General features: G+C 30.9%; 1 protein-coding gene across 2 annotated transcripts; it reads right to left on the minus strand.

Annotated features, from left to right (window-relative positions):
- Nucleotides 1-10,874: 10,874 nt before the first annotated feature.
- Nucleotides 10,875-25,973, minus strand: LOC119604115 (AP-3 complex subunit delta). 2 transcript variants are annotated; one of them, XM_037956568.1, is made up of 15 exons: nt 25,358-25,973; nt 20,141-20,236; nt 19,546-19,674; nt 19,294-19,434; nt 17,975-18,104; nt 17,758-17,897; nt 15,125-15,198; nt 14,605-14,753; nt 14,189-14,536; nt 13,959-14,130; nt 13,737-13,893; nt 13,012-13,675; nt 12,813-12,947; nt 12,301-12,433; nt 10,875-12,218 (listed from the first exon to the last, which is right to left on the minus strand). In XM_037956568.1, the coding sequence occupies exons 1-15, from the start codon at nt 25,451-25,453 to the stop codon at nt 11,690-11,692; spliced, it is 3,093 nt and encodes a 1,030-aa protein (XP_037812496.1). In that variant the 5' UTR covers nt 25,454-25,973; the 3' UTR covers nt 10,875-11,689. The 2 variants fall into 2 exon arrangements, with proteins under 2 accessions (XP_037812496.1, XP_037812498.1); XM_037956570.1 differs by lacking the exon at nt 15,125-15,198 and adding an exon at nt 17,423-17,496 and having other exon boundaries at nt 10,993-12,218.
- Nucleotides 25,974-26,589: the final 616 nt, after the last annotated feature.

The following is a 26,589-nucleotide window of genomic DNA, read 5'->3' on the forward strand; positions in this document are numbered from 1 at the left end:
TTACTCAAAAATCGAGTTTTGGTAGGGAAATAAAAGTGATCACAGATTTTCATTGTTTTGGTCCTAGCGCCTTTAGTTTAGCCAGAAAATGGACTTTTATGTTTCCACTCAAAAATCGAGTTTTGGTAGGAAATAAAAGTGATCACAGATTTTCATTGTTTTGGCCCTAGCGCCTCTCGTTTAGCCAGAAAATGGACTTTTATGTTTTCACTCAAAAATCGAGTTTTGGTAAGAAATAAAAGTGATCACAGATTTTCATTGTTTTGGCCCTAGCGCCTCTCGTTTAGCCAGAAAATGGATTTTAAGTTTTTACTCAAAAATCGAGTTTTGGTAGGAAATAAAAGTGATCACAGATTTTCATTGTTTTGGTCCTAGCGCCTTTAGTTTAGCCAGAAAATGGATTTTAAGTTTTTACTCAAAAATCGAGTTTTGGTAGGAAATAAAAGTGATCACAGATTTTCATTGTTTTGGCCCTAGCGCCTCTCGTTTAGCCAGAAAATGGACTTTTATGTTTTCACTCAGAAATCGAGTTTTGGTAAGAAATAAAAGTGATCACAGATTTTCATTGTTTTGGCCCTAGCGCCTCTCGTTTAGCCAGAAAATGGATTTTAAGTTTTTACTCAAAAATCGAGTTTTGGTAGGAAATAAAAGTGATCACAGATTTTCATTGTTTTGGCCCTAGCGCCTTTAGTTTAGCCAGAAAATGGACTTTTAAGGTTTTACTCAAAAATCGAGTTTTGGTAAGAAATAAAAGTGATCACAGATTTTCATTGTTTTGGCCCTAGCGCCTCTCGTTTAGCCAGAAAATGGACTTTTATGTTTTCACTCAAAAATCGAGTTTTGGTAGGAAATAAAAGTGATCACAGATTTTCATTGTTTTGGCCCTAGCGCCTCTCGTTTAGCCAGAAAATGGATTTTAAGTTTTTACTCAAAAATCGAGTTTTGGTAGGAAATAAAAGTGATCACAGATTTTCATTGTTTTGGTCCTAGCGCCTCTCGTTTAGCCAGAAAATGGACTTTTATGTTTTCACTCAAAAATCGAGTTTTGGTAGGAAATAAAAGTGATCACAGATTTTCATTGTTTTGGCCCTAGCGCCTCTCGTTTAGCCAGAAAATGGATTTTAAGTTTTTACTCAAAAATCGAGTTTTGGTAGGAAATAAAAGTGATCACAGATTTTCATTGTTTTGGCCCTAGCGCCTCTCGTTTAGCCAGAAAATGGATTTTAAGTTGTTACTCAAAAATCGAGTTTTGGTAAAAGTGATCACAGATTTTCATTGTTTTGGTCCTAGCGCCTTTAGTTTAGCCAGAAAATGGACTTTTATGTTTTCACTCTAAAATCGAGTTTTGGTAAAGTGATCACAGATTTTCATTGTTTTGGTCCTAGCGCCTTTAGTTTAGCCAGAAAATGGACTTGTATGTTTCCACTCACAAATCGAGTTTTGGTAGGAAATAAAAGTGATCACAGATTTTCATTGTTTTGGCCCTAGCGCCTATAGTTTAGCCAGAAAATGGACTTGTATGTTTCCACTCAAAAATCGAGTTTTGGTAGGAAATAAAAGTGATCACAGATTTTCATTGTTTTGGCCCTAGCGCCTTTAGTTTAGCCAGAAAATGGACTTTAAGTTTTCACTCAAAAATCGAGTTTTGGTAGGAAATAAAAGTGATCACAGATTTTCATTGTTTTGGCCCTAGCGCCTCTCGTTTAGCCAGAAAATGGACTTTTATGTTTTCACTCAAAAATCGAGTTTTGGTAGGAAATAAAAGTGATCACAGATTTTCATTGTTTTGGTCCTAGCGCCTTTAGTTTAGCCAGAAAATGGACTTTTATGTTTCCACTCAAAAATCGAGTTTTGGTAGGAAATAAAAGTGATCACAGATTTTCATTGTTTTGGCCCTAGCGCCTATAGTTTAGCCAGAAAATGGATTTTAAGTTTTCACTCAAAAATCGAGTTTTGGTAGGAAATAAAAGTGATCACAGATTTTCATTGTTTTGGTCCTAGCGCCTCTCGTTTAGCCAGAAAATGGACTTTTATGTTTTCACTCAAAAATCGAGTTTTGGTAGGAAATAAAAGTGATCACAGATTTTCATTGTTTTGGCCCTAGCGCCTCTCGTTTAGCCAGAAAATGGACTTTTAAGTTTTTCACTCAAAAATCGAGTTTTGGTAGGAAATAAAAGTGATCACAGATTTTCATTGTTTTGGCCCTAGCGCCTCTCGTTTAGCCAGAAAATGGATTTTAAGTTTTTACTCAAAAATCGAGTTTTGGTAGGAAATAAAAGTGATCACAGATTTTCATTGTTTTGGTCCTAGCGCCTTTAGTTTAGCCAGAAAATGGACTTTTATGTTTCCACTCAAAAATCGAGTTTTGGTAGGAAATAAAAGTGATCACAGATTTTCATTGTTTTGGCCCTAGCGCCTATAGTTTAGCCAGAAAATGGATTTTAAGTTTTCACTCAAAAATCGAGTTTTGGTAGGAAATAAAAGTGATCACAGATTTTCATTGTTTTGGCCCTAGCGCCTATAGTTTAGCCAGAAAATGGACTTTTAAGTTTTCACTCAAAAATCGAGTTTTGGTAGGAAATAAAAGTGATCACAGATTTTCATTGTTTTGGCCCTAGCGCCTCTCGTTTAGCCAGAAAATGGACTTTTAATGTTTTCACTCAAAAATCGAGTTTTGGTAGGAAATAAAAGTGATCACAGATTTTCATTGTTTTGGCCCTAGCGCCTATAGTTTAGCCAGAAAATGGATTTTAAGTTTTCACTCAAAAATCGAGTTTTGGTAGGAAATAAAAGTGATCACAGATTTTCATTGTTTTGGCCCTAGCGCCTCTCGTTTAGCCAGAAAATGGACTTTTATGTTTTCACTCAAAAATCGAGTTTTGGTAGGAAATAAAAGTGATCACAGATTTTCATTGTTTTGGTCCTAGCGCCTCTCGTTTAGCCAGAAAATGGACTTTTATGTTTTCACTCAAAAATCGAGTTTTGGTAGGAAATAAAAGTGATCACAGATTTTCATTGTTTTGGTCCTAGTAGCGCCTCTCGTTTAGCCAGAAAATGGACTTTTATGTTTTCACTCAAAAATCGAGTTTTGGTAGGAAATAAAAGTGATCACAGATTTTCATTGTTTTGGTCCTAGCGCCTTTAGTTTAGCCAGAAAATGGACTTTTATGTTTCCACTCAAAAATCGAGTTTTGGTAGGAAATAAAAGTGATCACAGATTTTCATTGTTTTGGCCCTAGCGCCTCTCGTTTAGCCAGAAAATGGACTTTTATGTTTTCACTCAAAAATCGAGTTTTGGTAGGAAATAAAAGTGATCACAGATTTTCATTGTTTTGGCCCTAGCGCCTCTCGTTTAGCCAGAAAATGGATTTTAAGTTTTTACTCAAAAATCGAGTTTTGGTAGGAAATAAAAGTGATCACAGATTTTCATTGTTTTGGTCCTAGCGCCTTTAGTTTAGCCAGAAAATGGACTTTTATGTTTCCACTCAAAAATCGAGTTTTGGTAGGAAATAAAAGTGATCACAGATTTTCATTGTTTTGGCCCTAGCGCCTATAGTTTAGCCAGAAAATGGATTTTAAGTTTTCACTCAAAAATCGAGTTTTGGTAGGAAATAAAAGTGATCACAGATTTTCATTGTTTTGGCCCTAGCGCCTCTCGTTTAGCCAGAAAATGGACTTTTATGTTTTCACTCAAAAATCGAGTTTAGCCAGAAAATGGACTTTTATGTTTTCACTCAAAAATCGAGTTTTGGTAGGAAATAAAAGTGATCACAGATTTTCATTGTTTTGGCCCTAGCGCCTCTCGTTTAGCCAGAAAATGGATTTTAAGTTTTTACTCAAAAATCGAGTTTTGGTAGGAAATAAAAGTGATCACAGATTTTCATTGTTTTGGTCCTAGCGCCTCTCGTTTAGCCAGAAAATGGACTTTTATGTTTTCACTCAAAAATCGAGTTTTGGTAGGAAATAAAAGTGATCACAGATTTTCATTGTTTTGGCCCTAGCGCCTCTCGTTTAGCCAGAAAATGGATTTTAAGTTTTTACTCAAAAATCGAGTTTTGGTAGGAAATAAAGCCAGAAAATGGATTTTAAGTTTTTACTCAAAAATCGAGTTTTGGTAGGAAATAAAAGTGATCACAGATTTTCATTGTTTTGGCCCTAGCGCCTATAGTTTAGCCAGAAAATGGATTTTAAGTTTTCACTCAAAAATCGAGTTTTGGTAGGAAATAAAAGTGATCACAGATTTTCATTGTTTTGGCCCTAGCGCCTCTCGTTTAGCCAGAAAATGGATTTTAAGTTTTTACTCAAAAATCGAGTTTTGGTAGGAAATAAAAGTGATCACAGATTTTCATTGTTTTGGTCCTAGCGCCTTTAGTTTAGTCAGAAAATGGACTTTTATGTTTTCACTCAAAAATCGAGTTTTGGTAGGAAATAAAAGTGATCACAGATTTTCATTGTTTTGGCCCTAGCGCCTCTCGTTTAGCCAGAAAATGGATTTTATGTTTTTACTCAAAAATCGAGTTTTGGTAGGAAATAAAAGTGATCACAGATTTTCATTGTTTTGGTCCTAGCGCCTCTCGTTTAGCCAGAAAATGGACTTTTATGTTTTCACTCAAAAATCGAGTTTTGGTAGGAAATAAAAGTGATCACAGATTTTCATTGTTTTGGCCCTAGCGCCTCTCGTTTAGCCAGAAAATGGATTTTAAGTTTTTACTCAAAAATCGAGTTTTGGTAGGAAATAAAAGTGATCACAGATTTTCATTGTTTTGGTCCTAGCGCCTTTAGTTTAGCCAGAAAATGGACTTTTATGTTTTCACTCAAAAATCGAGTTTTGGTAAAGTGATCACAGATTTTCATTGTTTTGGTCCTAGCGCCTTTAGTTTAGCCAGAAAATGGACTTTTATGTTTTCACTCAAAAATCGAGTTTTGGTAGGAAATAAAAGTGATCACAGATTTTCATTGTTTTGGCCCTAGCGCCTCTTGTTTACCCAGAAAATGGACTTTTATGTTTTCACTCAAAAATCGAGTTTTGGTAGGAAATAAAAGTGATCACAGATTTTCATTGTTTTGGCCCTAGCGCCTTTAGTTTAGCCAGAAAATGGACTTTTATGTTTTCACTCAAAAATCGAGTTTTGGTAGGAAATAAAAGTGATCACAGATTTTCATTGTTTTGGTCCTAGCGCCTTTAGTTTAGCCAGAAAATGGACTTTTATTTTTTCACTCAAAAATCGAGTTTTGGTAGGAAATAGAAGTGATCACAGATTTTCATTGTTTTGGCCCTAGCGCCTCTTGTTTACCCAGAAAATGGACTTTTATGTTTTCACTCAAAAATCGAGTTTTGGTAGGAAATAAAAGTGATCACAGATTTTCATTGTTTTGGCCCTAGCGCCTTTAGTTTAGCCAGAAAATGGACTTTTATGTTTTCACTCAAAAATCGAGTTTTGGTAGGAAATAAAAGTGATCACAGATTTTCATTGTTTTGGCCCTAGCGCCTTTAGTTTAGCCCGAAAATGAACTTTAAGTTTTCACTCTAAAATCGAGTTTTGGTAGGAAATAAAAGTGATCACAGATTTTCATTGTTTTGGCCCTAGCGCCTTTAGTTTAGCCAGAAAATGGACTTTTATGTTTTCACTCAAAAATCGAGTTTTGGTAGGAAATAAAAGTGATCACAGATTTTCATTGTTTTGGCCCTAGCGCCTTTAGTTTAGCCAGAAAATGAACTTTAAGTTTTCACTCAAAAATCGAGTTTTGGTAGGAAATAAAAGTGATCACAGATTTTCATTGTTTTGGCCCTAGCGCCTCTCGTTTAGCCAGAAAATAGGCTGTAAGTTTTCTCGCAAAAATCGAGTTTTGGTAGGAAATAAAAGTGATCACAGATTTTCATTGTTTTGGCCCTAGCGCCTTTAGTTTAGCCAGAAAATGAACTTTTATGTTTTCACCCAAAAATCGAGTTTTGGTAGGAAATAAAAGTGATCACAGATTTTCACTGTTTTGGCCCTAGCGCCTTTAGTTTAGCCAGAAAATGGACTTTTATGATTTCACTCAAAAATCGAGTTTTGGTAGGAAATAAAAGTGATCACAGATTTTCATTGTTTTGGCCCTAGCGCCTATAGTTTAGCCAGAAAATGGACTTTTATGTTTTCACTCAAAAATCGAGTTTTGGTAGGAAATAAAAGTGATCACAGATTTTCATTGTTTTGGCCCTAGCGCCTACAGTTTAGCCAGAAAATGGACTTTTATGTTTTCACTCAAAAATCGAATTTTGGTAGGAAATAAAAGTGGTCACAGTTTTTCATTGTTTTGGCCCTAGCGCCTATAGTTAAGCTAGAAAATGGACTTTTATGTTTTCACTCAAAAATCGAGTTTGGTAGGAAATAAAAGTGATCACAGATTTTCATTGTGTTGGTCCTAGCGCCTACAGTTAAGCCAGAAAATGGACTTTTATGTTTTCACTCAAAAATCGAGTTTTGGTAGGAAATAAAAGTGATCACAGATTTTCATTGTGTTGGTCCTAGCGCCTACAGTTAAGCCAGAAAATGGACTTTTATGTTTTCACTCAAAAATCGAGTTTTGGTAGGAAATAAAAGTGATCACAGATTTTCATTGTTTTGGCCCTAGCGCCTCTCGTTTAGCCAGAAAATGGATTTTAAGTTTTCACTCAAAAATCGAGTTTTGGCTAAACTAGAGGCGTTAGGGCCAATGAAAATGTAAATCTGGGATCACTTTTATTTCCTACCGAAACTCGGTTTTTGAGTGAAAACATAAAAGCCCATTTTCTGGCTAAACTAAAGGCGCTAGTGCCAAAAGAATGAACATTTATACCCTTCATTGAATGAAGAATGAAGTGATCGCCTTTATTTCCTACCAAAATTGGATTTTTGAGTGAAAACTAGCTAAACTCGAGCGCCAAAGTAATCGAGTTTTGGTAGGCAATAAAAGTTTAGTTGTATATTGCGTTATATTTATAATATTTTCCAAAGAATTTTATTTGAAAATATATTAAAAATAAATCTTAAACTTTTTTTCTAGCCTCTTCGTTCAATGGCCACTGAGTTGAATAAAGTGTTATATCGTCTACATCTTTTCACTTCCGAAATGATACATTTTATACATCAAATGCAATATTACATACTTTTCGAAGTTATAGAATGTTCTTGGGCGGAATTGCAAGAAAGAGTACAACAGGCTAAAGCGTTGGATGACATACTAAATGCACACGATGAGTTTTTAAGTGCCATTAAATGTGGAGCCTTCCTCGACTCTTCGTCCAACGATCTTTGTCACAATATGGAGACGGTATACGAAGGCATAATACGCTTGGAGGTGTGGCAAGATAAATTCTATGAATTATGTTTCCGGGAGCTAAACGCACGTAAGCAATTTGCCAATGATATAAAAGAATCCGAAAAATCGGGTAAATTTGGTATAACAGCCGAAAAGAAATTGGAAAGAGATCAAGAACACAAGATATTCGAACAAACTTTAAGCAGTTATCACAAGTCTTTGGAAAACATTGGTGGTGACTACGAAAAGGCAGTGAGATGCTTTCTATTGGCTCTCAATTCTAATAATGATCATAATTTACAATTGTTTGGCATACGTTTGGATTTTAATGAATACTACAAGAAGAGAGATCAACGCTTGGGAGTGCCCCTAACATTCGAACATATGCGTATGAGTAATGTCTATTTTAACAACAATAAAAGTTTATTAGGCAGCCGCATTTCAAGCTTAAATTGACCCATACATCTAAGCAACAACACCAATATGCCTTCGATTAACCCGGAAAAGCAGAGTACTCTCAAATGGAAATGGAAACACAACTTATAAGCACAAATAACCATAATTATCGCCATTATAATAGTTGCAGTGCCAATTATTGTAATACTAAGCCTAAGCCGCCTTATAGAATCACAAACTCATCCTTAAACACTTTAAATACCTGCTTAAAATGGAAACTTAATCACTTTTACGTAGATAATTATGATATTGAGAACTTGAAACGTCCGTTGGTTTTAAATAATTATAATAAGGATATGATTTTAAAAACATGTTGTGAAATATTGTAAGAAGAAAACAATCGTAATTTTGATTAAATTAAAATTTATATTGAATACTCAAATTTCGTTTAAGTATCAAGGAAAATCTATTGAAAAGATATGAGTTTTCTTTTCTATTCCAAAATTTGTAAATCTTTTTTGTTTCTGTCGAACTTTCTTGTATAACTAATCTAAATTTTTTATGCTTTTCTGTCTGCTTTTTTTTCTTGTTTCGTATTTATTTATTTCCTATTTTTATATAAAAATCAACGTTTTTATTTAAAATCTAATTTTGTTTGGTTATTTAGAAATTGTCCTTTAAGCAAATTTCTAAATTTTCTAATTTAGTTTTTAGGAAAAGTATTGATTTTGTTAAACAAGTATTTTTTTCGTACGTACTAATTTTTTTTTAATTAATTATACATACATAATAATCAATTTGTTCTTTTAAAGCAATAAATGTAATGATATTAAACTCAAAATTAAAATAACATTAAATATTTGTTAAAATAAAAAAAAAACAAACTTAAAAGTATTGTTTAAGAAAATTAATTGTTAAAAGAATACCTTCAAAAAATATACGGAGTTATAAAGAGCAATAATAAAAAAATACTTACATACGTTGTTTTTCATTGTTGATTTTATTGATTATATCCGAGCTGTCTGTTGTGGAAATTTTTAAAGGTTTGTTACCTCTAGAACTGGAATCTAAAGAGAATCTGGAAAATGGCAAAAGGTGAAGTTCTAAAACTGAACAACTTTGATTCCTTTAATGAAGCAGAATAAACTATGTCACACCTAGTTATATCCCCACGCCAATTGATCCCGAGACTATCTAAACTTTGTCTTTAATATGCTCAATTGTCTCTAACTCTGCGATACACAAGCATTATCAGCTCTATGTGCAAATTATCCTGTTCAAGCAAAGAACCAAAAAAGTAAGTAAGTAAATAATTCAGTAAGTAAGTTGGTTAGATAATTAGTTAAGTAGTTCGTTAGTTAGTTAGATAGTTAGTTAGTTAGTTAGTTAGTTAGGTAGTCAGTTAGTTAGTTAGTTATTTAGTTAGTTATCTAGTTAGTTAGTTAGTTAGTTAGGTAGTTAGTTAGTTAGTTAGTTAGTTAGTTATTCAGTTATTTAGTTAGTTAGTTGGTTAGTTAGTTAGTTACTTAGTTAGTTAGTTATTTAGTTAGTTAGTTACTTAGTTAGTTAGTTAGTTAGTTAGTTAGTTAGTTAGTAGTTAGTAGTTAGTTAGTTAGTTAGTTAGTTAGTTAGTAGTTAGTTAGTTAGTTAGTTAGTTAGTTAGTAGTTAGTTAGTTAGTTAGTTAGTTAGTTAGTAGTTAGTTAGTTAGTTAGTTAGTTAGTTAGTTAGTTACTAGTTAGTTAGTTAGTTAGTTAGTTAGTTAGTAGTTAGTTAGTTAGTTAGTTAGTTAGTTAGTTAGTTAGTAGTTAGTTAGTTAGTTAGTTAGTTAGTTAGTAGTAGTAGTTAGTTAGTTAGTTAGTTAGTTAGTTAGTTAGTAGTTAGTTAGTTAGTTAGTAGTTAGTTAGTTAGTTAGTTAGTTAGTTAGTTAGTTAGTTAGTTAGTTAGTTAGTTTAGTAGTTAGTATTAGTTAGTAGTTAGTTAGTTAGTTAGTTACTGAGTAGTGTAGTAGTAGATTAGTTAGTAGTTAGTCAGTTAGTTAGTACTTAGTTAGTTAGTTAGTCAGGTAGTTAGTAGTTAGTTAGCTATGTAGTTAGTTAGTTAGTAGTTAGTTAGTAGTTAGTTAGTTAGTTAGTTAGTTAGTTAGCGTTAGTTAGTTAGTTAGTTAGTTAGTTAGTATAGTTAGTTAGTTAGTTAGTTAGTTAGTTAGTTAGTTAGTTAGTTAGTTCGTAGTTTAGTTCGTTAGTTAGTTAGTAGTTAGTTAGTTAGTTAGTTAGTAGTTAGTTTTAGTTAGTTAGTAGTTAGTTAGTTAGTTAGTTAGTTAGTTAGTTAGTTAGTTAGTTAGTTAGTTAGTTTAGTAGTTAGTTAGTTAGTAGTTAGTTAGTTATATTAGTTAGTTAGTTAGTTAGTTAGTTAGTAGTTAGTTAGTTAGTTAGTTAGTTAGTTAGTTAGTTAGTTGTTAGTTAGTTAGTTAGTTAGGTAGGTAGGTTAGTCAGTCAGTCAGTTAGTTAGTTAGTTAGTTATTTAGTTAGTTAGTTAGTTAGTTTTATTTAGTTAGTTAGTTAGTTAGTTAGTTCAGTTAGTTAGTTAGGTAGTTATTTAGTTAGTTAGTTAGTTAGTCTAGTTAGTTAGTTAGTAGTTAGTTAGTTAGTTAGTTAGTTAGTTAGTTAGTAGTTAGTTAGTTAGTTAGTTAGTTAGGTAGGTAGTCAGTCAGTCAGTTAGTTAGTTAGTTAGTTATTAGTAGTTAGTTAGGTAGTTAGTAGTAGTAGTTAGTAGTTAGTTAGTTAGTTAGTTAGTTAGTTAGTTAGTTAGTAGTTAGTTAGTTAGTTAGTAGTTAGTTAGTAGTAGTTAGTAGTAGTGAGTTAGTTAGTAGTTAGTTAGTTAGTAGTTAGTCGTTAGTTAGTTAGTTCGTTAGTTAGTTAGTTAGTTAGTTAGTTAGTTAGTTAGTTAGTTAGTTAGTTAGTAGTTAGTTAGTTAGTTAGTTAGTAATTAAGCCATCTGTCATCCCAATCTGTTTGATTTAAAATATTACATTTTCTATTAAAATTGTATATTTTTAAAATAAAATTTTACATTTTTCACTTTAGGAAACATACTCACTGTTAAAACACTAAAACACTTATTTCAACACAAATTCTACTTATTTTTTTGTTTAATGGAATGATTTTATAACGAAGCCATAAAAATAATGTTTTTTATTATTTTAAATATATATATTTCTTTTTTGTTTTAGTTTATAAATTTGATCAGTAATAATTTTTCATATACTTATATAAAAACTAATGGATGGTTAATAATTAATAAACACAAGAAGAAAAAATCAACATCTTAGAAAATAATATTTTAAAATTCGATTTAAAATCCAATTTGTTTTAATAAAATGCGTTTTTTTTTTTCAAATTTGTTCCTTTTTTTAAGACTGACAATATAGAAATTGTTAATTTTTAGTTGATAATTTGAAAGTGGTTGTGGTTGTTCTTCTCTTTTGTTAAAGGTAATATGTAATAGTAGTAGATGTATTATGTATTGTATGTAGTAGTAGCTATTAGGCTTTGCATAGGTATATAGGTAATGTATGTATATATTTTATAATTTTAGAATATTTATTTTTTATATTTATGTTTAAATTATTTGATTATATATAAACTATACAATATATGATTATATATAAAATATTTTGTTTTTTTATTATTAGTTGTTAAATTTTGTTTTTTTTTTAATTTATTATTTTGTTTCATCTATAAACTATATAATATATAAGTTGTAAATAATTGTTCATAATTTTGTTACAGTACCATTTATAGATTTTGTTTTTTAATCTTTTTTATACAAAACTCTTTTAACACAGAAGTTTTTCTTTTTAACAAAAATATTATTCTTAGAAAAACATAAACAAACAAATTATTATGTTTAACTCAAATCAAAAAGGAATTGCCTTTAAATTATTTTAAAACATTAAGGATATTTCTTAACTCAAATCAAAAAAAGTCATTTTAAAGAAACAAATAATTATTTTTAAAAAACTTCCTTACTTGGCGTTGATATACCCAAAGCTTCTTCATAATCATGAGTAGTTGTGTTGGTTGATGATTTACTATGAGATTTTTTCTTATCCTTGTGATGATGTTTTTCTTTTTTGTCCTTTTTCTTCTTAGAGGTAGTCAACGTCGAATCAGCATCTAATTCGTTTTGTAAATTTTTCAATTCCTTTGAAGATTTATGGGACTTTTGTTTTTCACGCTTTTCCAATTCGTTGGAGTAAGAAGTTTGTATTTCTTCGATGGAAGTACCCAATAAATTGGCACTATTTACTCCTCCTATGTCGCTCGATGAAGTTTTTGTCGATTTTTTATGGGAATGAGTAGAAGATTTATGTTTGTCTTTTAGTTTATCCTTTTCCTTGTCCTTATCTTTCTTCTTTTCTTTTTTATGTTGATGTGTTGATGAAGAAGACGTTTTTGATTTGTGTTCTTTGTCAGTCTTCTCGTAGTCATTGAAATATTTCTTAGAGGACCTTTGTTGTTTGGGTTCTTCTAAGTCGGGTCTGTTTTAAAAAGAAAACAAAATTATTAATATTTGTGTGTTTTGTTGGGAAGCTGCAATATGTATTTCTTTTAAAAACTTACATATCCAATTCGATATCTAAAGCTCTATGTGGATCATCAGGATCAAATTTACCATCTTTGTCATCATTATCAGAGAGTGATACACCCTCCGGCATATCCAGTGTGGTATTAACAATGTGTAAAGGTTTAGGTTCTGTAAATAACATTAATTTAATAAATAACGTGAAAAGATTTTATAAACTTTAAAATTGTTTAACTAGAAAACATTTTTATAAAGTTATTTAAAAAAAAAGCTTTTTAATGAAATTTTCTTCGTAAAAAGCACAAAAGGCTTAAATTAACAAAACATTTTCTGCAAGAAAAGCTTTTCCACAAAAAGCTTTTTCAAAAAGTTCATTTTTATAAAAAAAAAATCCATAAGCATTTTCTTAAAAAGCTTTTTTCATAAATAAATATAAAAAAGTCCGAAAAAGCTTTCTTTCTTTAATGAGATTTCTTTAAAAAAAAAAACATTATTTTTCACGTTTCTTTAAAATTATTTTAAATGATTCTGGTCATAATATTTCACTTACCATCTTCCGATTCCGATGTTGAGTTATAAGTGCTTTTTGATTTTGATTTTTTGCTCTTTTTCGATTTCTTGTGTTTCTTCTTGTCCTTGGCATTGGCTTTCTCTTGCAAAAGATATTGATCAGAACGTTTTGTGGCTGAAAATTTAAAATTTGAAATAGATTTTTTTTAAATAATTTCTTATATATTTCCTCTTCATACCTCCAATTTTCAAAGGAACATCTAACGACAGCTCTGCTATAGGTATGTCATCTATATTATCGTACTCGGCATTATTTTGCGAATTATTACTGCTCAAAGATCTTCCTTTCGAGGCAACGTCCGGCGTTGAGGGTGAAGATTTCAGATAGTGAGGATTATTCGATTGTTCAATTAAACGCTGCATACGTTGACGTTCAATCTGTTCGGGTGTTAACTCTTCGCTGGCTCTTCGTCTGGCCGCAGCCTCATCATGATGGGACGCAGAACTGACAAAAAGTTCTTCTTTTTCATCATTTGACGATGAGGAGGATTCATCTTCGGGTGGTGGATTTATCCATTCATCCAAATCGAGACCATCGGGTAGAGGAACTTTACGTTGGGCTTTTGGTGCTACCGGTATAAGTTCACCGGCAAATAATAAAGCCATTTCTTGTATAATTTCAATTGCCAATGTGGGTATTGGTGATGGCTGGAGTTGGGCGGCGGTTTCATTGCTGTCAGCGCCAATAAAATCTATATTATGATTACAAGCAGCAGCCGCATTATCATTAAATTGAGCTCTTAACATTTCAATGAGTATACAGGCAGAATTGGCACGTTCTTGTACTTCAATATCAATAGAACTATTGAAATCTTGTAATTTTTCCAAAACATGATCAGACAGCTGTAATGATGAAGGGTTAGCTTTACAAAAATTGTATAAATTAAATAGAAATGAAACCTACTCTTATTAAACCATTGGGATCTTCATTTTCTAGACAAGTAGTGGCCAGGCGGGTAAATAGTTTAACCACATTTTGCACAAAAACTCCTTGTATATGACCGGGTATTTGACGTGGTTTTAATAAGATATTAAGAGTTCTTTCAGCATCCTCTAATTCACTGTATAATAGGAAAACAAAATTTATATTAATGTTTAGAAAATGATTAAAATTAACTGAAAATACTTTGAAAATTCTCCCACAATCCAGGCAGCTGCATATAAAACCTCATACATAGAATTACTTTGGGAGGAAACGGTAAAGGTGTCCAAAAGATTAGTCATTTCATTGACAGCAAATTGACGTACTACAGGCACTCTTATGGCAACATCCAGCAATTGCTCAGCAATTAAGCGACCTAAAAATAATTGTTAAATTAATGGTATTCATTTCTTACAGGAACAATTTTAAATTACCATGTTTGGAACCTGCTTCCAATTGTATCAATTCCACCAATACCGTTAAATACCATTCAAAGTTGGTAACATACAAATATGAACTCTGTGAACAGATCTCAATTACTTTAAACAGCAACTCATCACGATAGCCTGAACCCTCGGCTCTCTCCATATGACCCAAAAGTCTTTTAACAATTTCCATGAGATTTTTCTTAGAGACCATGCCATATAGCAGATCCAAGGCTCTTAAACGTATCGATTCATCTTTATCATCCAAACAGGCCAAAATGAGATCTTTGTGAGCTTGAACACTTTTAGGATGAGTTTTTAAAATCTTAGACATGGCCAAAAGACCCAAATATTTCACTGTAATCGAAAAGAAAAAAAATTAAATAACTTTTTCATAACATTTATAAACAACACTTTTAACTTACAATTCTGATCAGAGTCTTCTATTAATATACGCAACTTTTGTACACAAAGTTGTATAGAGGCACTATGGTTTGGCATACCGCTGCTAATGCTGATTAAAACAGCAATGACAGTATTTATACATTCATACAATAAACTCATAGCAGAAGTGCTATTTTTTGTGTAAAGTTGAAAAAGGAAGGAAAGAAATTTATTAATTTATATTCAAGTCTTTATAAAGTTAACAAAAATTATTAATAAAAAAAAATACCATAAAAATTTAATTGAACAAAAAATAATAAAGCATTTTAGGTGAGAATGGCTTTTGCTTAAAATAAACTTTAAAATTAAGAAAAAATATAATTGCACTTTTAACAAAATTTTGCATTACATTTAAAATAATTAAAAAAAACACACACACACACGCTCATTTAAAATTAAACAAAAATAACAAAGTAAATTTAATTTTGCTATAAACGTTTGAATTGATTTGCATTGTATAGAATTTGAATTGGTATGAACAAAAAAAAAACATAAACTTGCCTATGTATAAGATTTGTGAGTGGTTCTATTAATTTCTTTCCTAGCCGGGGTTCTAAAGGAGTTAAAGCGCCAAACTGCAAATGCAAAAAGAGATAAAAAAGAAGAGAAAATGATAAAACAAGCTCAATAAATAATACAACAATAATAAATATACAAATGAACTTATTTTCTAGGAGTTGTATAGTAGTATTATTGAATTGATTTTATTTGATAGGATGGATGTATAATCATTGCAGAGGATTGTTTATGATAATGATTGAAAAAAGAGATAGAGTGGTATAAAGAGAGCAAAAAAGAATTAGAGAGAGTGAGTGAGAGTACATTAATGTTAGGAATGATAAAAGTGATAAAATTTTATATAAATGCTTTTAAATTCTTGAAGATTTGTCACGTCTATATAAATTTATATAATTTGGAAAGGATCTTTAAGGTATATAGTAAATACAATCATAATAAAAATCACAACACTTTTAAATGCAGGTATTATAAATTGCAACCGGTATAAGGTTTTTTTCTTAACAATTCATTTGGAATTATATTTTGATAAAATTTTGTTGAAATTATTTTGATAGGAAACCTTATATATTATCAGATCCGAAAAAATTCTCTAAGGCCGCTATCGGGTCTATTGCAAGCTTCATTTAGTGATTCATAAAAAAAATAAGTATCATTTAATGTTCACAAACTCAGTTTCCTGGACGTAGTTCCTTAGAATTAGAAACTGATACAACTTATCATTACTATTTTTGAATTCGATAGGAATAAGGGCTACTTATAATACCTTGGGACAGAGGAGATAATCGATTCCTCAAAATCAATTGATTCAGAATTTGATCAAAACACACATCTTATATGTTTCTACGGATGTCAGTGGCCCGCAAAACTTGCCCCGTACTGACTATTGGTAAGGTCCCTTCGTACCACCAACTGATACCTCATCGGTTAGTTAAACCCAAAACGCGAGAAGAGAACTTTCAATATATACCAATGGAGGTGATTTGACAACGATACTAGTGTCGTTAAATGGACTGAAAATGTTAAGAAATCCAACCCTGCTTTCAGCCTCTTCCAATGTAGGAGAATTAACAGCATAACACTTGATAGTTGTGAATGATCTTTATCTAAGAAGGTGGAACTCATGGAAATAATAACGTGGCATAGTCCTTTAAAGACAACGAAGGGATGAGGTTGTAAAGGCATAGAGAATTATCAAGTGCCATTGTTGGGGTTTAAGGGATTCCCCTTTCCATTGACTCAAAGGCGTGATTGTCTCCTCCTTGACTGGTTTTTGCTCATGATTTCTGTCATTTCGCACTTACACTGCTATGGGACCACTTCAGTAAAGCGCTTTGACCACCTGAAGTCACTGAAACGAGTGGTGGACCGTCGCTAGTCCATCCAGTGGATAAAAAGGCCAGCATAAGATTAGGTAGTCAAGGTACGTTTAGCATGATGACAACTGTTTTTCATCTTTTGTTCGATATTATTGAATATTAGACAATAATATTTTAAAAATCCATCAATTACAAACTCAACACTACAATTTTTTTTTTAAATTTTTTTATCGAAAATTTGTGGACTTTGACTAACTCAACAATAGTTTATGAACTTAAAAATCTATCAACTCTCTGCGCTTTAAAATGTAGAAAATTCCAAACGAAGTGCTTCAAAAATTATTGGTGACAAGCAAAAAGAAAAATTAATGTTTGTGAGAGCCTAAAGCTAAAATCCAGATCCAAACAATTTTTATGATCTTAAATGTGAAACGAATTTTTAAGTTTTATCCTTTAGGTGCTTTATATTGAGCTTGATATTGAAATGTTTTTGAAACAAATAGCTTAATGATTCAATGATTACGTGTTTTGTGATTCATCTGGCTACGAACAGTTTTTGTTATTTTTTTTTTTTTTATTATATTAAAGTGTTTGGAAATTGTAATATTCAAAATTCCCTTAAATTGTTGATTGAGACGTTTTGTGTTTGTAAATCAAAAAGATAATAAAACTGAATTGGAAAAAAAACAAAAACAAATACACTACAAAACAAGCTTATTTTAAAATCAAAGAAAACAAATAAATGAAATTTAACAAACAAACGTGTAGGCAAGGTGGGAGGGGATTAAAATCGAACTAAAATTCCAAAAACAATTATAGCTAATTGAGAAATTATAAAAAAAATAATTAAAGTCAATCTCAAGAAAGACACATAATCCCAAAAAAAAAAAAAAGACTTTAAACAATATAGTTTGAAAAAGATAAACCAAGAATAAAGAAAAATTATAGAGAAACATATTTAAACCTGGAAATAATTTCAATCAAGGGTTGAGTTAATTTACGTCCCAACGCTGGTTCAATTGTGGTAAGGCTGGCAAACTTTTTTTTGTTTGATTCGTTTTCGAATACGAGGTAGGAAAAAGAAAAAGTGGGAAGGATATAAAAATTAAAGAGTTCGTTTTAAAAATCAGTTTAAAGAAATAAACCAAAGCAAAAACTAAATAAAAGTGTTGAAATTGTACATTATTTTGTTTTTTTCTTTTCTTATTTAATTTTTATACTTTTACACTTGACAATTTTTCTTTATACAGTGAGTGTTAAAGTTAAAGTAACAAAAAAACATAAAATGGGTAAACTCACCAATTTAATAATTTTAATAAGCATCCAATTATTGGTTGATGTTGTCATTAGCTTAAAAAATACAGGAGCTAAAGGAAGATAATTTTTAGGATTCTTACGTGCTAATTCACAAACAACATTAACGGCAGCTGATTGTACACCTAAAAGGGGTTTTGGAAAGAAATAATTAATAATAATAAAGATATTTAAGCAATAGTCGGAGAATGTTGATAAAAACCTGGGTCAGGGTCTTCTAGTTTCTCTTTTAGTTTAGGAAATGCAGGTTTTAAAGCTTCAGGATAACGTAGAAATACTTTATACATCATAAGGACGGCTTTCATGCGTAAATATGGTTTGGTGGAACTCATCTAAAATTTTGAAAAGTAAAAGAGATAATTAATATTATATATTAATACTAGTTCCGTTCTAGGTCACTTCCGCTTCAGTTCTAGTTCTGTTCTAATTCTATTCTAGTTCTGTTCTAGTTCTGTTCTAGTTCTGTTCTAGTTCTGTTCTAGTTCTGTTCTAGTTCTGTTCTAGTTCTGTTCTAGTTCTGTTCTAGTTCTGTTCTAGTTCTGTTCTAGTTCTGTTCTAGTTCTGTTCTAGTTCTGTTCTAGTTCTGTTCTAGTTCTGTTCTAGTTCTGTTCTGTTCTAGTTCTGTTCTAGTTCTGTTCTAGTTCTGTTCTAGTTCTGTTCTAGTTCTGTTCTAGTTCTGTTCCAGTTCTGTTCTAGTTCTGTTCTAGTTCTGTTCTAGTTCTGTTCTAGTTCTGTTCTAGTTCTGTTCTAGTTCTGTTCTAGTTCTGTTCTAGTTCTGTTCTAGTTCTGTTCTAGTTCTGTTCTAGTTCTGTTCTAGTTCTGTTCTAGTTCTGTTCTAGTTCTGTTCTAGTTCTGTTCTAGTTCTGTTCTAGTTCTGTTCTAGTTCTGTTCTAGTTCTATTCTAGTTCTGTTCGAGTTCTGTTCGAGTTCTGTTCTAATTCTGTTCTAGTTCTGTTCTAGTTCTGTTCTAGTTCGGTTCTAGTTCTGATCTAGTTCTGTTCTAGTTCTGTTCTAGTTCTGTTCTAGTTCTGTTCTAGTTCTGTTCTAGTTCTGTTCTAGTTCTGTTCTAGTTCTGTTCTAGTTCTGTTCTATTTCAGTTCTAGTTCTGTTCTAGTTCTAGTTCTGTTCTAGTTCTAGTTCTGTTCTAGTTCTGTTCTAGTTCTGTTCAAGTTCTGTTCTAGTTCTGTTCTAGTTCTATTCTAGTTCTGTTCTAGTTCGGTTCTAGTTCTGTTCTAGTTCTGTTCTAGTTTTGTTCTAGTTCTGTTCTAGTTCTGTTCTAGTTCTGTTCTAGTTCTAGTTCTGTTCTAGTTCTGTTCTAGTTCTGTTCTAGTTCTGTTCTAGTTCTGTTCTAGTTCTGTTCTAGTTCTGTTCTAGTTCTGTTCTAGTCTTGTTCTAGTTCTGTTCTAGTTCTGTTCTAGTTCTGTTTTAGTTCAATTTAACTGCAGAAATTACATACGGAATAAAAAAACGTATGCATACCCTTATCACGAAGATGAATAAATATACTATTTGCTAACTTACCAAAGTCATTATGTCATTAGCTAAATCTCTTGATAAATCGGGAGATATAAAGCAACTAAGACCACTTAAGGCCACCCCAGCATCATATTGATTTTGTGAGTTTAAATCTTTGCGTATCATATTCGTAGTTAGCATCAAAAGCTATGAGAAATGGAAACAAACAATAAAATAAGGAATTAATTAAAGGATTAAATCGTCAACATTTATTTAACGAGCTATCATTATATTGAAGAGCAGCAGCAAGCATATTACCTCACTATCAGGATGAAAACATTGACTGGCAGCCAAATATCCTATACGTTTACAAGTAAAACGTGATGAACTCATTACTTCAATAATATTAAAGCCAGCCCATGAAATATCATAGCCCAACATTTGAATCTGTGAAAAAAGAGGAGGAAAAGTAGGAGGTGAAAAAGAAATTGTTGAAGAAAACTTAGTTTATTAACAGCATTTAATCAAATAAAAATGTATACATTTCGTAATATAAAATCAATAGTTGTTAGTAAGCATTAAAAATTTCCTTGTCAAGGAACCGCATTCCTAGCAAAACAAAATGATGCTTTAAATTCTTTGAGAAAGACACTTTAAGATTTTTTGTTTTTCTAGTGCCTTTAAAGTATGTGCAGTAGTTCTTAAGAACATTTTTTCCAAGTGTTTTTCTTGTTAAAATCTTTGATGTAAGCAACATGCCATTTATGACTTTAATTGGTTGTGGTTTTAGTTTTATTTTTTATTCATTCTTTTAATTTGCTGTTCTTTATTTAAAAGTTACATTTTGCATTGTGAATACAGTATAATAAAAATAAGTTTAATTGAGGTAGGTCTTTGAGATCATTTAACTTACGTATGTTAATTTGGCCACAGCATTGCACTTAACATTTATATTATCCTGGCGTAGTTCCTGTTTTATTTCCTCAATACATTGAGAAATATATTTTGCCTGAAAGAAATTAAAATAAATTATTCATTAAATAACCCTGCAGGAAATGAAGCGATAATTGTCTTAATGCCACTAGTACTAATACTAGAACAACAGACACTAGTACAAATTGGGTTAGAGTTTATATGGAAAAATACTAGTACTAGAAGTAGTTGAATGGCGCCACTTGTAGATTGATTTTTGTTTGACATCCCTGCAGGAAATGAAGCGATAATTGTCTTAATGCCACTAGTACTAATACTAGAACAACAGACACTAGTACAAATTGGGTTAGAGTTTATATGGAAAAATACTAGTACTAGAAGTAGTTGAATGGCGCCACTTGTAGATTGATTTTTGTTTGACATGTGTTGGAAAAAATAAATTTTTTAAATTATTAAAATATAATTTTGAAACATTTTGCATAAAAAACTATATTTTCATACATATCCCTTCAAATGAGAGGATAAATAGTGCATGCAAATTTAGGTCCGGTTGCAGGCAAATCCCTATGTAAGTACGTCTATTAAATTTAAAAACTGCAATAAGTTTAATATTTGTTTTATCGTACGGCAAATGTTTTTATAACGAAATGGAGATATATACCTGAAGGGAATTTTTGGACATAATGAAATCAATGATGGTGATACGGATAGAACCAGAATTTCTTCAAACTTTCATATTGAATTGTTAGGTAAATGTATTTACAACATTTTTTATTGTATCTTTAGAAATAAAACCTTATAAAAAACAAGTTGTGTAGTAATTTTCACTTGGAATTGTGCAGGAGGCTTTCAAAAGAGCAAAACCACCAATTATGGCGACTTTTTATGAATATTAGAACTAGTATTAAACTGGTTCTAAAGAACCCAATTGGGTCCAAGTGTACTAGTATAAGTCTAGAACTAATGGTACTAGTAATTTTTCAAACACACTCAATGTTAATTTGAGCATTATGATGGTATAGGAAAGTTTACAGTTGCGAACTAGTACTGGTGATTTTGGTACTAGTAAAATACTAGTTTGGTACTAGTTCCATTTCCTGCAGGGAATAAATATTTTCATATTGTTAGCAGAACAATTGTTTAAATTTACTTTTTGTTTTTATGTTGCAAACTGTTGAAGTGAAACCAAACGAATTGTTGAACTCAATTATAAACTTTCATATAATTCCTAGTAACAAAATGTTTTATTAACTGGAAAACTAAACTGTATATCTAACAGGTAATTGCATGCCAATACGAAAAGAAACTGGTATCAGAGGCAAGCTTGCACAAAATGGAAAGAAAACCAAACACACAAGAATAAAACTAAAAAAGTTACAGTGTAAATTGTGTTGCACATATTAATATTTTATTATTATAAAAAATGTTAGGAAAAATATAATTAACTTTACAAAAAATTGTCAGTAAAGTATCAGTATGTTGGATGGAATTTTATTTTCAAAATTTGTATGAAAATTACACAATTTTTAAGTATTTTTTACAAGTTTTTCAATAATTTCAATAATTTGCTTTAAAAAAATAGTTTCAAAAGTTTCGGTTCAGTACTAGTTCAGTTCTAGTTCAGTTCTAGTTCAGTTCTAGTTCAGTTCTAGTTCAGTTCTAGTTCAGTTCTAGTTCAGTTCTAGTTCAGTTCTAGTTCAGTTCTAGTTCAGTTCTAGTTCAGTTCTAGTTCAGTTCTAGTTCAGTTCTAGTTCAGTTCTAGTTCAGTTCTAGTTCAGTTCTAGTTCAGTTCTAGTTCAGTTCTAGTTCAGTTCTAGTTCAGTTCTAGTTCAGTTCTAGTTCAGTTCTAGTTCAGTTCTAGTTCAGTTCTAGTTCAGTTCTAGTTCAGTTCTAGTTCAGTTCTAGTTCAGTTCTAGTTCAGTTCTAGTTCAGTTCTAGTTCAGTTCTAGTTCAGTTCTAGTTCAGTTCTAGTTCAGTTCTAGTTCAGTTCTAGTTCAGTTCTAGTTCAGTTCTAGTTCAGTTCTAGTTCAGTTCTAGTTCAGTTCTAGTTCAGTTCTAGTTCAGTTCTAGTTCAGTTCTAGTTCAGTTCTAGTTCAGTTCTAGTTCAGTTCTAGTTCAGTTCTAGTTCAGTTCTAGTTCAGTTCTAGTTCAGTTCTAGTTCAGTTCTAGTTCAGTTCTAGTTCAGTTCTAGTTCAGTTCTAGTTCAGTTCTAGTTCAGTTCTAGTTCAGTTCTAGTTCAGTTCTAGTTCAGTTCTAGTTCAGTTCTAGTTCAGTTCTAGTTCAGTTCTAGTTCAGTTCTAGTTCAGTTCTAGTTCAGTTCTAGTTCAGTTCTAGTTCAGTTCTAGTTCAGTTCTAGTTCAGTTCTAGTTCAGTTCTAGTTCAGTTCTAGTTCAGTTCTAGTTCAGTTCTAGTTCAGTTCTAGTTCAGTTCTAGTTCAGTTCTAGTTCAGTTCTAGTTCAGTTCTAGTTCAGTTCTAGTTCAGTTCTAGTTCAGTTCTAGTTCAGTTCTAGTTCAGTTCTAGTTCAGTTCTAGTTCAGTTCTAGTTCAGTTCTAGTTCAGTTCTAGTTCAGTTCTAGTTCAGTTCTAGTTCAGTTCTAGTTCATTTTTAGTTCAGTTTTAGTTCAGTTCTAGTTCAGTTCTAGTTCAGTTCTAGTTCAGTTCTAGTTCAGTTCTAGTTCAGTTCTAGTTCAGTTCTAGTTCAGTTCTAGTTCAGTTCTAGTTCAGTTCTAGTTCAGTTCTAGTTCAGTTCTAGTTCAGTTCTAGTTCAGTTCTAGTTCAGTTCTAGTTCAGTTCTAGTTCAGTTCTAGTTCAGTTCTAGTTCAGTTCTTCTAGTTCAGTTCTAGTTCAGTTCTAGTTCAGTTCTAGTTCAGTTCTAGTTCAGTTCTAGTTCAGTTCTAGTTCTAGTTCAGTTCTAGTTCAGTTCTAGTTCAGTTCTAGTTCAGTTCGAGTTCAGTTCTAGTTGAGTTCTAGTTCAGATCTAGTTCAGTTCTAGTTGAGTTCTAGTTCAGTTCTAGTTCAGTTCTAGTTGAGTTCTAGTTCAGTTCTAGTTCAGTTCTAGTTCAGTTCTAGTTCAGTTCTAGTTCAGTTCTAGTTCAGTTCTAGTTCAGTTCTAGTTCAGTTCTAGTTCAGTTCTAGTTCAGTTCTAGTTCAGTTCTAGTTCAGTTAGTCAGTTCTAGTTTAGTTCTAGTTCAGTTCTAGTTCAGTTCTAGTTCAGTTCTAGTTCAGTTCTAGTTCAGTTCTAGTTCAGTTCTAGTTCAGATCTAGTTCAGTTCTAGTTCAGATCTAGTTCAGATCTAGTTCAGTTCTAGTTCAGTTCTAGTTCAGTTCTAGTTCAGTTCTAGTTCAGTTCTAGTTCAGTTCTATTCAATTTCAAAATTCAATAATATACCTATTTTTTTTTTTAATTTCCCTTAAAATACTAAAGAAAATATGGTAAAAATTTTAATTTTCTTTAACAACCCAACTTTATAGAAAAATATACTCCATCTTGTGTGACAGTGAAAGAGTTTAATTAAACATTAAGAAAATCCTTTCCCAACTATAACATAAAGTTTTCTGATGTCAGCACAAACTATTATTGCACTTGATTTTTAATTAGTTTCCCCTGAGTAATATAACGCGAAATAAAGCTAAATTTTATACATAATTATATATAATTTGATTAAAAAATGTTGAACAAAACTGACACTTCACCTATTTAAAAACCATTTAAGAGCCTTAATCTTAATGTGGGTATAAATATGTCTTTGCATTTTGTTCAATTAAAAAAATACTAGTGTAAATGATAAGAAGAAATATTTAAATGAGGTGAATTATCTAAATGACAAAACAAACACAAAGGAACCAGATTAAGCACAGCACACAACTGAAAAAGAAAGCATAAAAACCTAAAAAAAGATTCCGAGTTAAACCAAGTGGAAATTTATGATAAGCAAAAAGGCAGCATAAATGCTTAAACATTTAGCAATAAAAGTAGGTACTACATTATTATAAACAAGTTACTAAAAGATACTATAAACGACTAAATACCGGAATCTAAAAAGGAGGTGCAGCAGAAAAATATATGAGTAATAGAACATCTGTTTACATGAAGAAGAAAAACACACAAAAAATAAAACCTAGACTTTAAATGAGGGGGTGTAAGAAAATTAAAACAACAACGCCATCAATAAATTGTAAAGTACCCTTCTCTGGCTGACTAGGTATATTAGGGTCGACTTCAAAAAAGAAAATTTAAACTTTAAAGCCCAAAAATAATTGAAGGTTTCTAGAATTTTGAAATTGAGTTAAACACTTTCAAGAGTAACTTGTGGTGATGGGAGGGCTCAAGTACACATCATAATCATTATTTACTGTAACTAATACTTTGGTTTTTGTTCGCTGGAAGTCATGGTTTTAAAGGTGAGTATGTATAACTAAAACCTGTCAAAATAGTGAGTATTGTATGTGCCTTTCTTTCCCTCTTCCCTCTATCAAAATCGATCTTTGTGTAGTAAGAGCTTTACCGGTAGTCAGAGTGTTATATAAGCACTTTTAAGGTCAAGGTGAGAGGTAGCAGTGCCGAGGGCTGTATGGATAGTGACAATGCAAAGCGCGGCTGTAAGCTACCGACAATTTAATCTCAAAATTTTAAGAAAAATCGATAAAATTTGGAAAATTTTTCAAATTATTTCATTTTTTAAGATATTTTGATGAAATTCTGTTTTTCGGCCTAAGGATGAAGCCTATTGAAAATGGTCCATTATTTTACCTAGCCCAATACAACCTGTTCTTCCGGTTCGGGACATTTTAGCTCATAAATATGTCAAATTTGTTATTATCTCTTCAAAGTTCGGTTCATCTAAGTTATATATAATTGTAAATATAAAGTCTGCCTTAGAAAATCAGTCTTTCATTAATAAATTGCTTAAATACATCGGAATTAAGGTGACACATTAAAAAAGACGCCAGAACAAAAGTAGAAAACGTTATCTTACAATGAATTAAACTTTTCATTTTCTCAACTATGTACCTATGTATTTTCTTTTGAGAACCACCCTAATATACATACAACTAACTACCAAATAGTATATGTATGTACGAAAAAATATTAAGATAAACAAAGCCTTCGGGGGGTTCTGGTTACGAAAAAATTTAATTAGTCTGTTTATATTAACAACATTTTTTTAATTATCTATTTCATTCCTTTAGAACTTACCTCATTATCCTTATTATTGCGTATACCACGTACTAAATCTGTTAGATTTTTATCAAACATACGCTCAAAATTCCCTTTAACTTTTTTAAGAGCCATTTTGCTTGCTTTTCCGAATTTTTCTGGCTTTTACACTGGAGATTATTTTGTATATGGATAACAATTTTAATTTTTTTTTGAAAGTGGTTTTCCACTTGTTTAAATATTTATACACTTTTTTCTTTGTTCCTCTTTTTTTTAGGTTTTCATTGAAATTTTAACAACACACGAAGTAGAAATAATCTGAAAGCGTTTAAACACAAACCAGCTTTGATGATGTCGACAAGTCTTTGGGTTCATGAATTGATTTTTTTTCTTTTCTGCACTTAATGCACCTTCACTTCTTTGACTTTGCATAGAATTTGTTAGATTGTAGAATTTTGTTTTTTATTTTTCTAGCGTTTTAAATTCAGTATTATTTTGTTTTTAATTAGTTAATGTTAGCATTTGTAATATTTTTAACATTTTTTTAAATTAAAATATGTTAAACCAAGTAATTTTTATGCGAACTGTAAAAGAATTTCTCTTTTTTTCTTCTTCACTTTACAGATTTTTTGCACAAATGTCTTTTTTTCGTTTCGATAAACACAGAGATGTTTTGAAGTTCATTTTTTGATGTCATTTTTAACAGAGTTGCATTTTAATTGCAGTATTTAATATAAGTGTTGCTGTTGTCACAAAAAACACAATTTTTTGTTTGTTTTATTAAATTGGAATAAAAAAATTAAAGACTTTGGAAAAATAAATAAAAACCTTTTATGTATTTATTTATTTTCATATTTGTTTTAAAAATTAATTTTAAAATTTGGATTATTTTCCAATTCAAATTTTTTTGTTTGAAAATACAAAATCGGGAAAATATTTTTAAAATAAAACAATTTTTATTGTACGTATATTGTACACCCAGAAATGCAACAATTTTTTGAAGTTTTTGAAAAAATCTTAAAATAGAGATAATTTTATTGTTTTATAATAAAAATATATTTGTGATATTAGCTTTGAAAAATGAATTTGAAAAAAATATATATATTTTATAATAAAAATAAATTTTAGATATTTGTTTTAAGAAATGATTTTAAAAATTTATTTTTCTTAATTATAAAAATTCTATGTTCGAAAATCAAAAAGCTTGGAAAATTTTTATAAAAACAATATTTTTCAATATAATTTTTTTCTAGAATTTCGAAATTTGTTTG

The sequence above is a fragment of the Lucilia sericata genome, unplaced genomic scaffold, assembly GCF_015586225.1.
Source record: "Lucilia sericata isolate MDLA Ls3-8-SP2 unplaced genomic scaffold, ASM1558622v1 Contig000364F_arrow, whole genome shotgun sequence".
NCBI lineage: Eukaryota > Metazoa > Arthropoda > Insecta > Diptera > Calliphoridae > Lucilia > Lucilia sericata.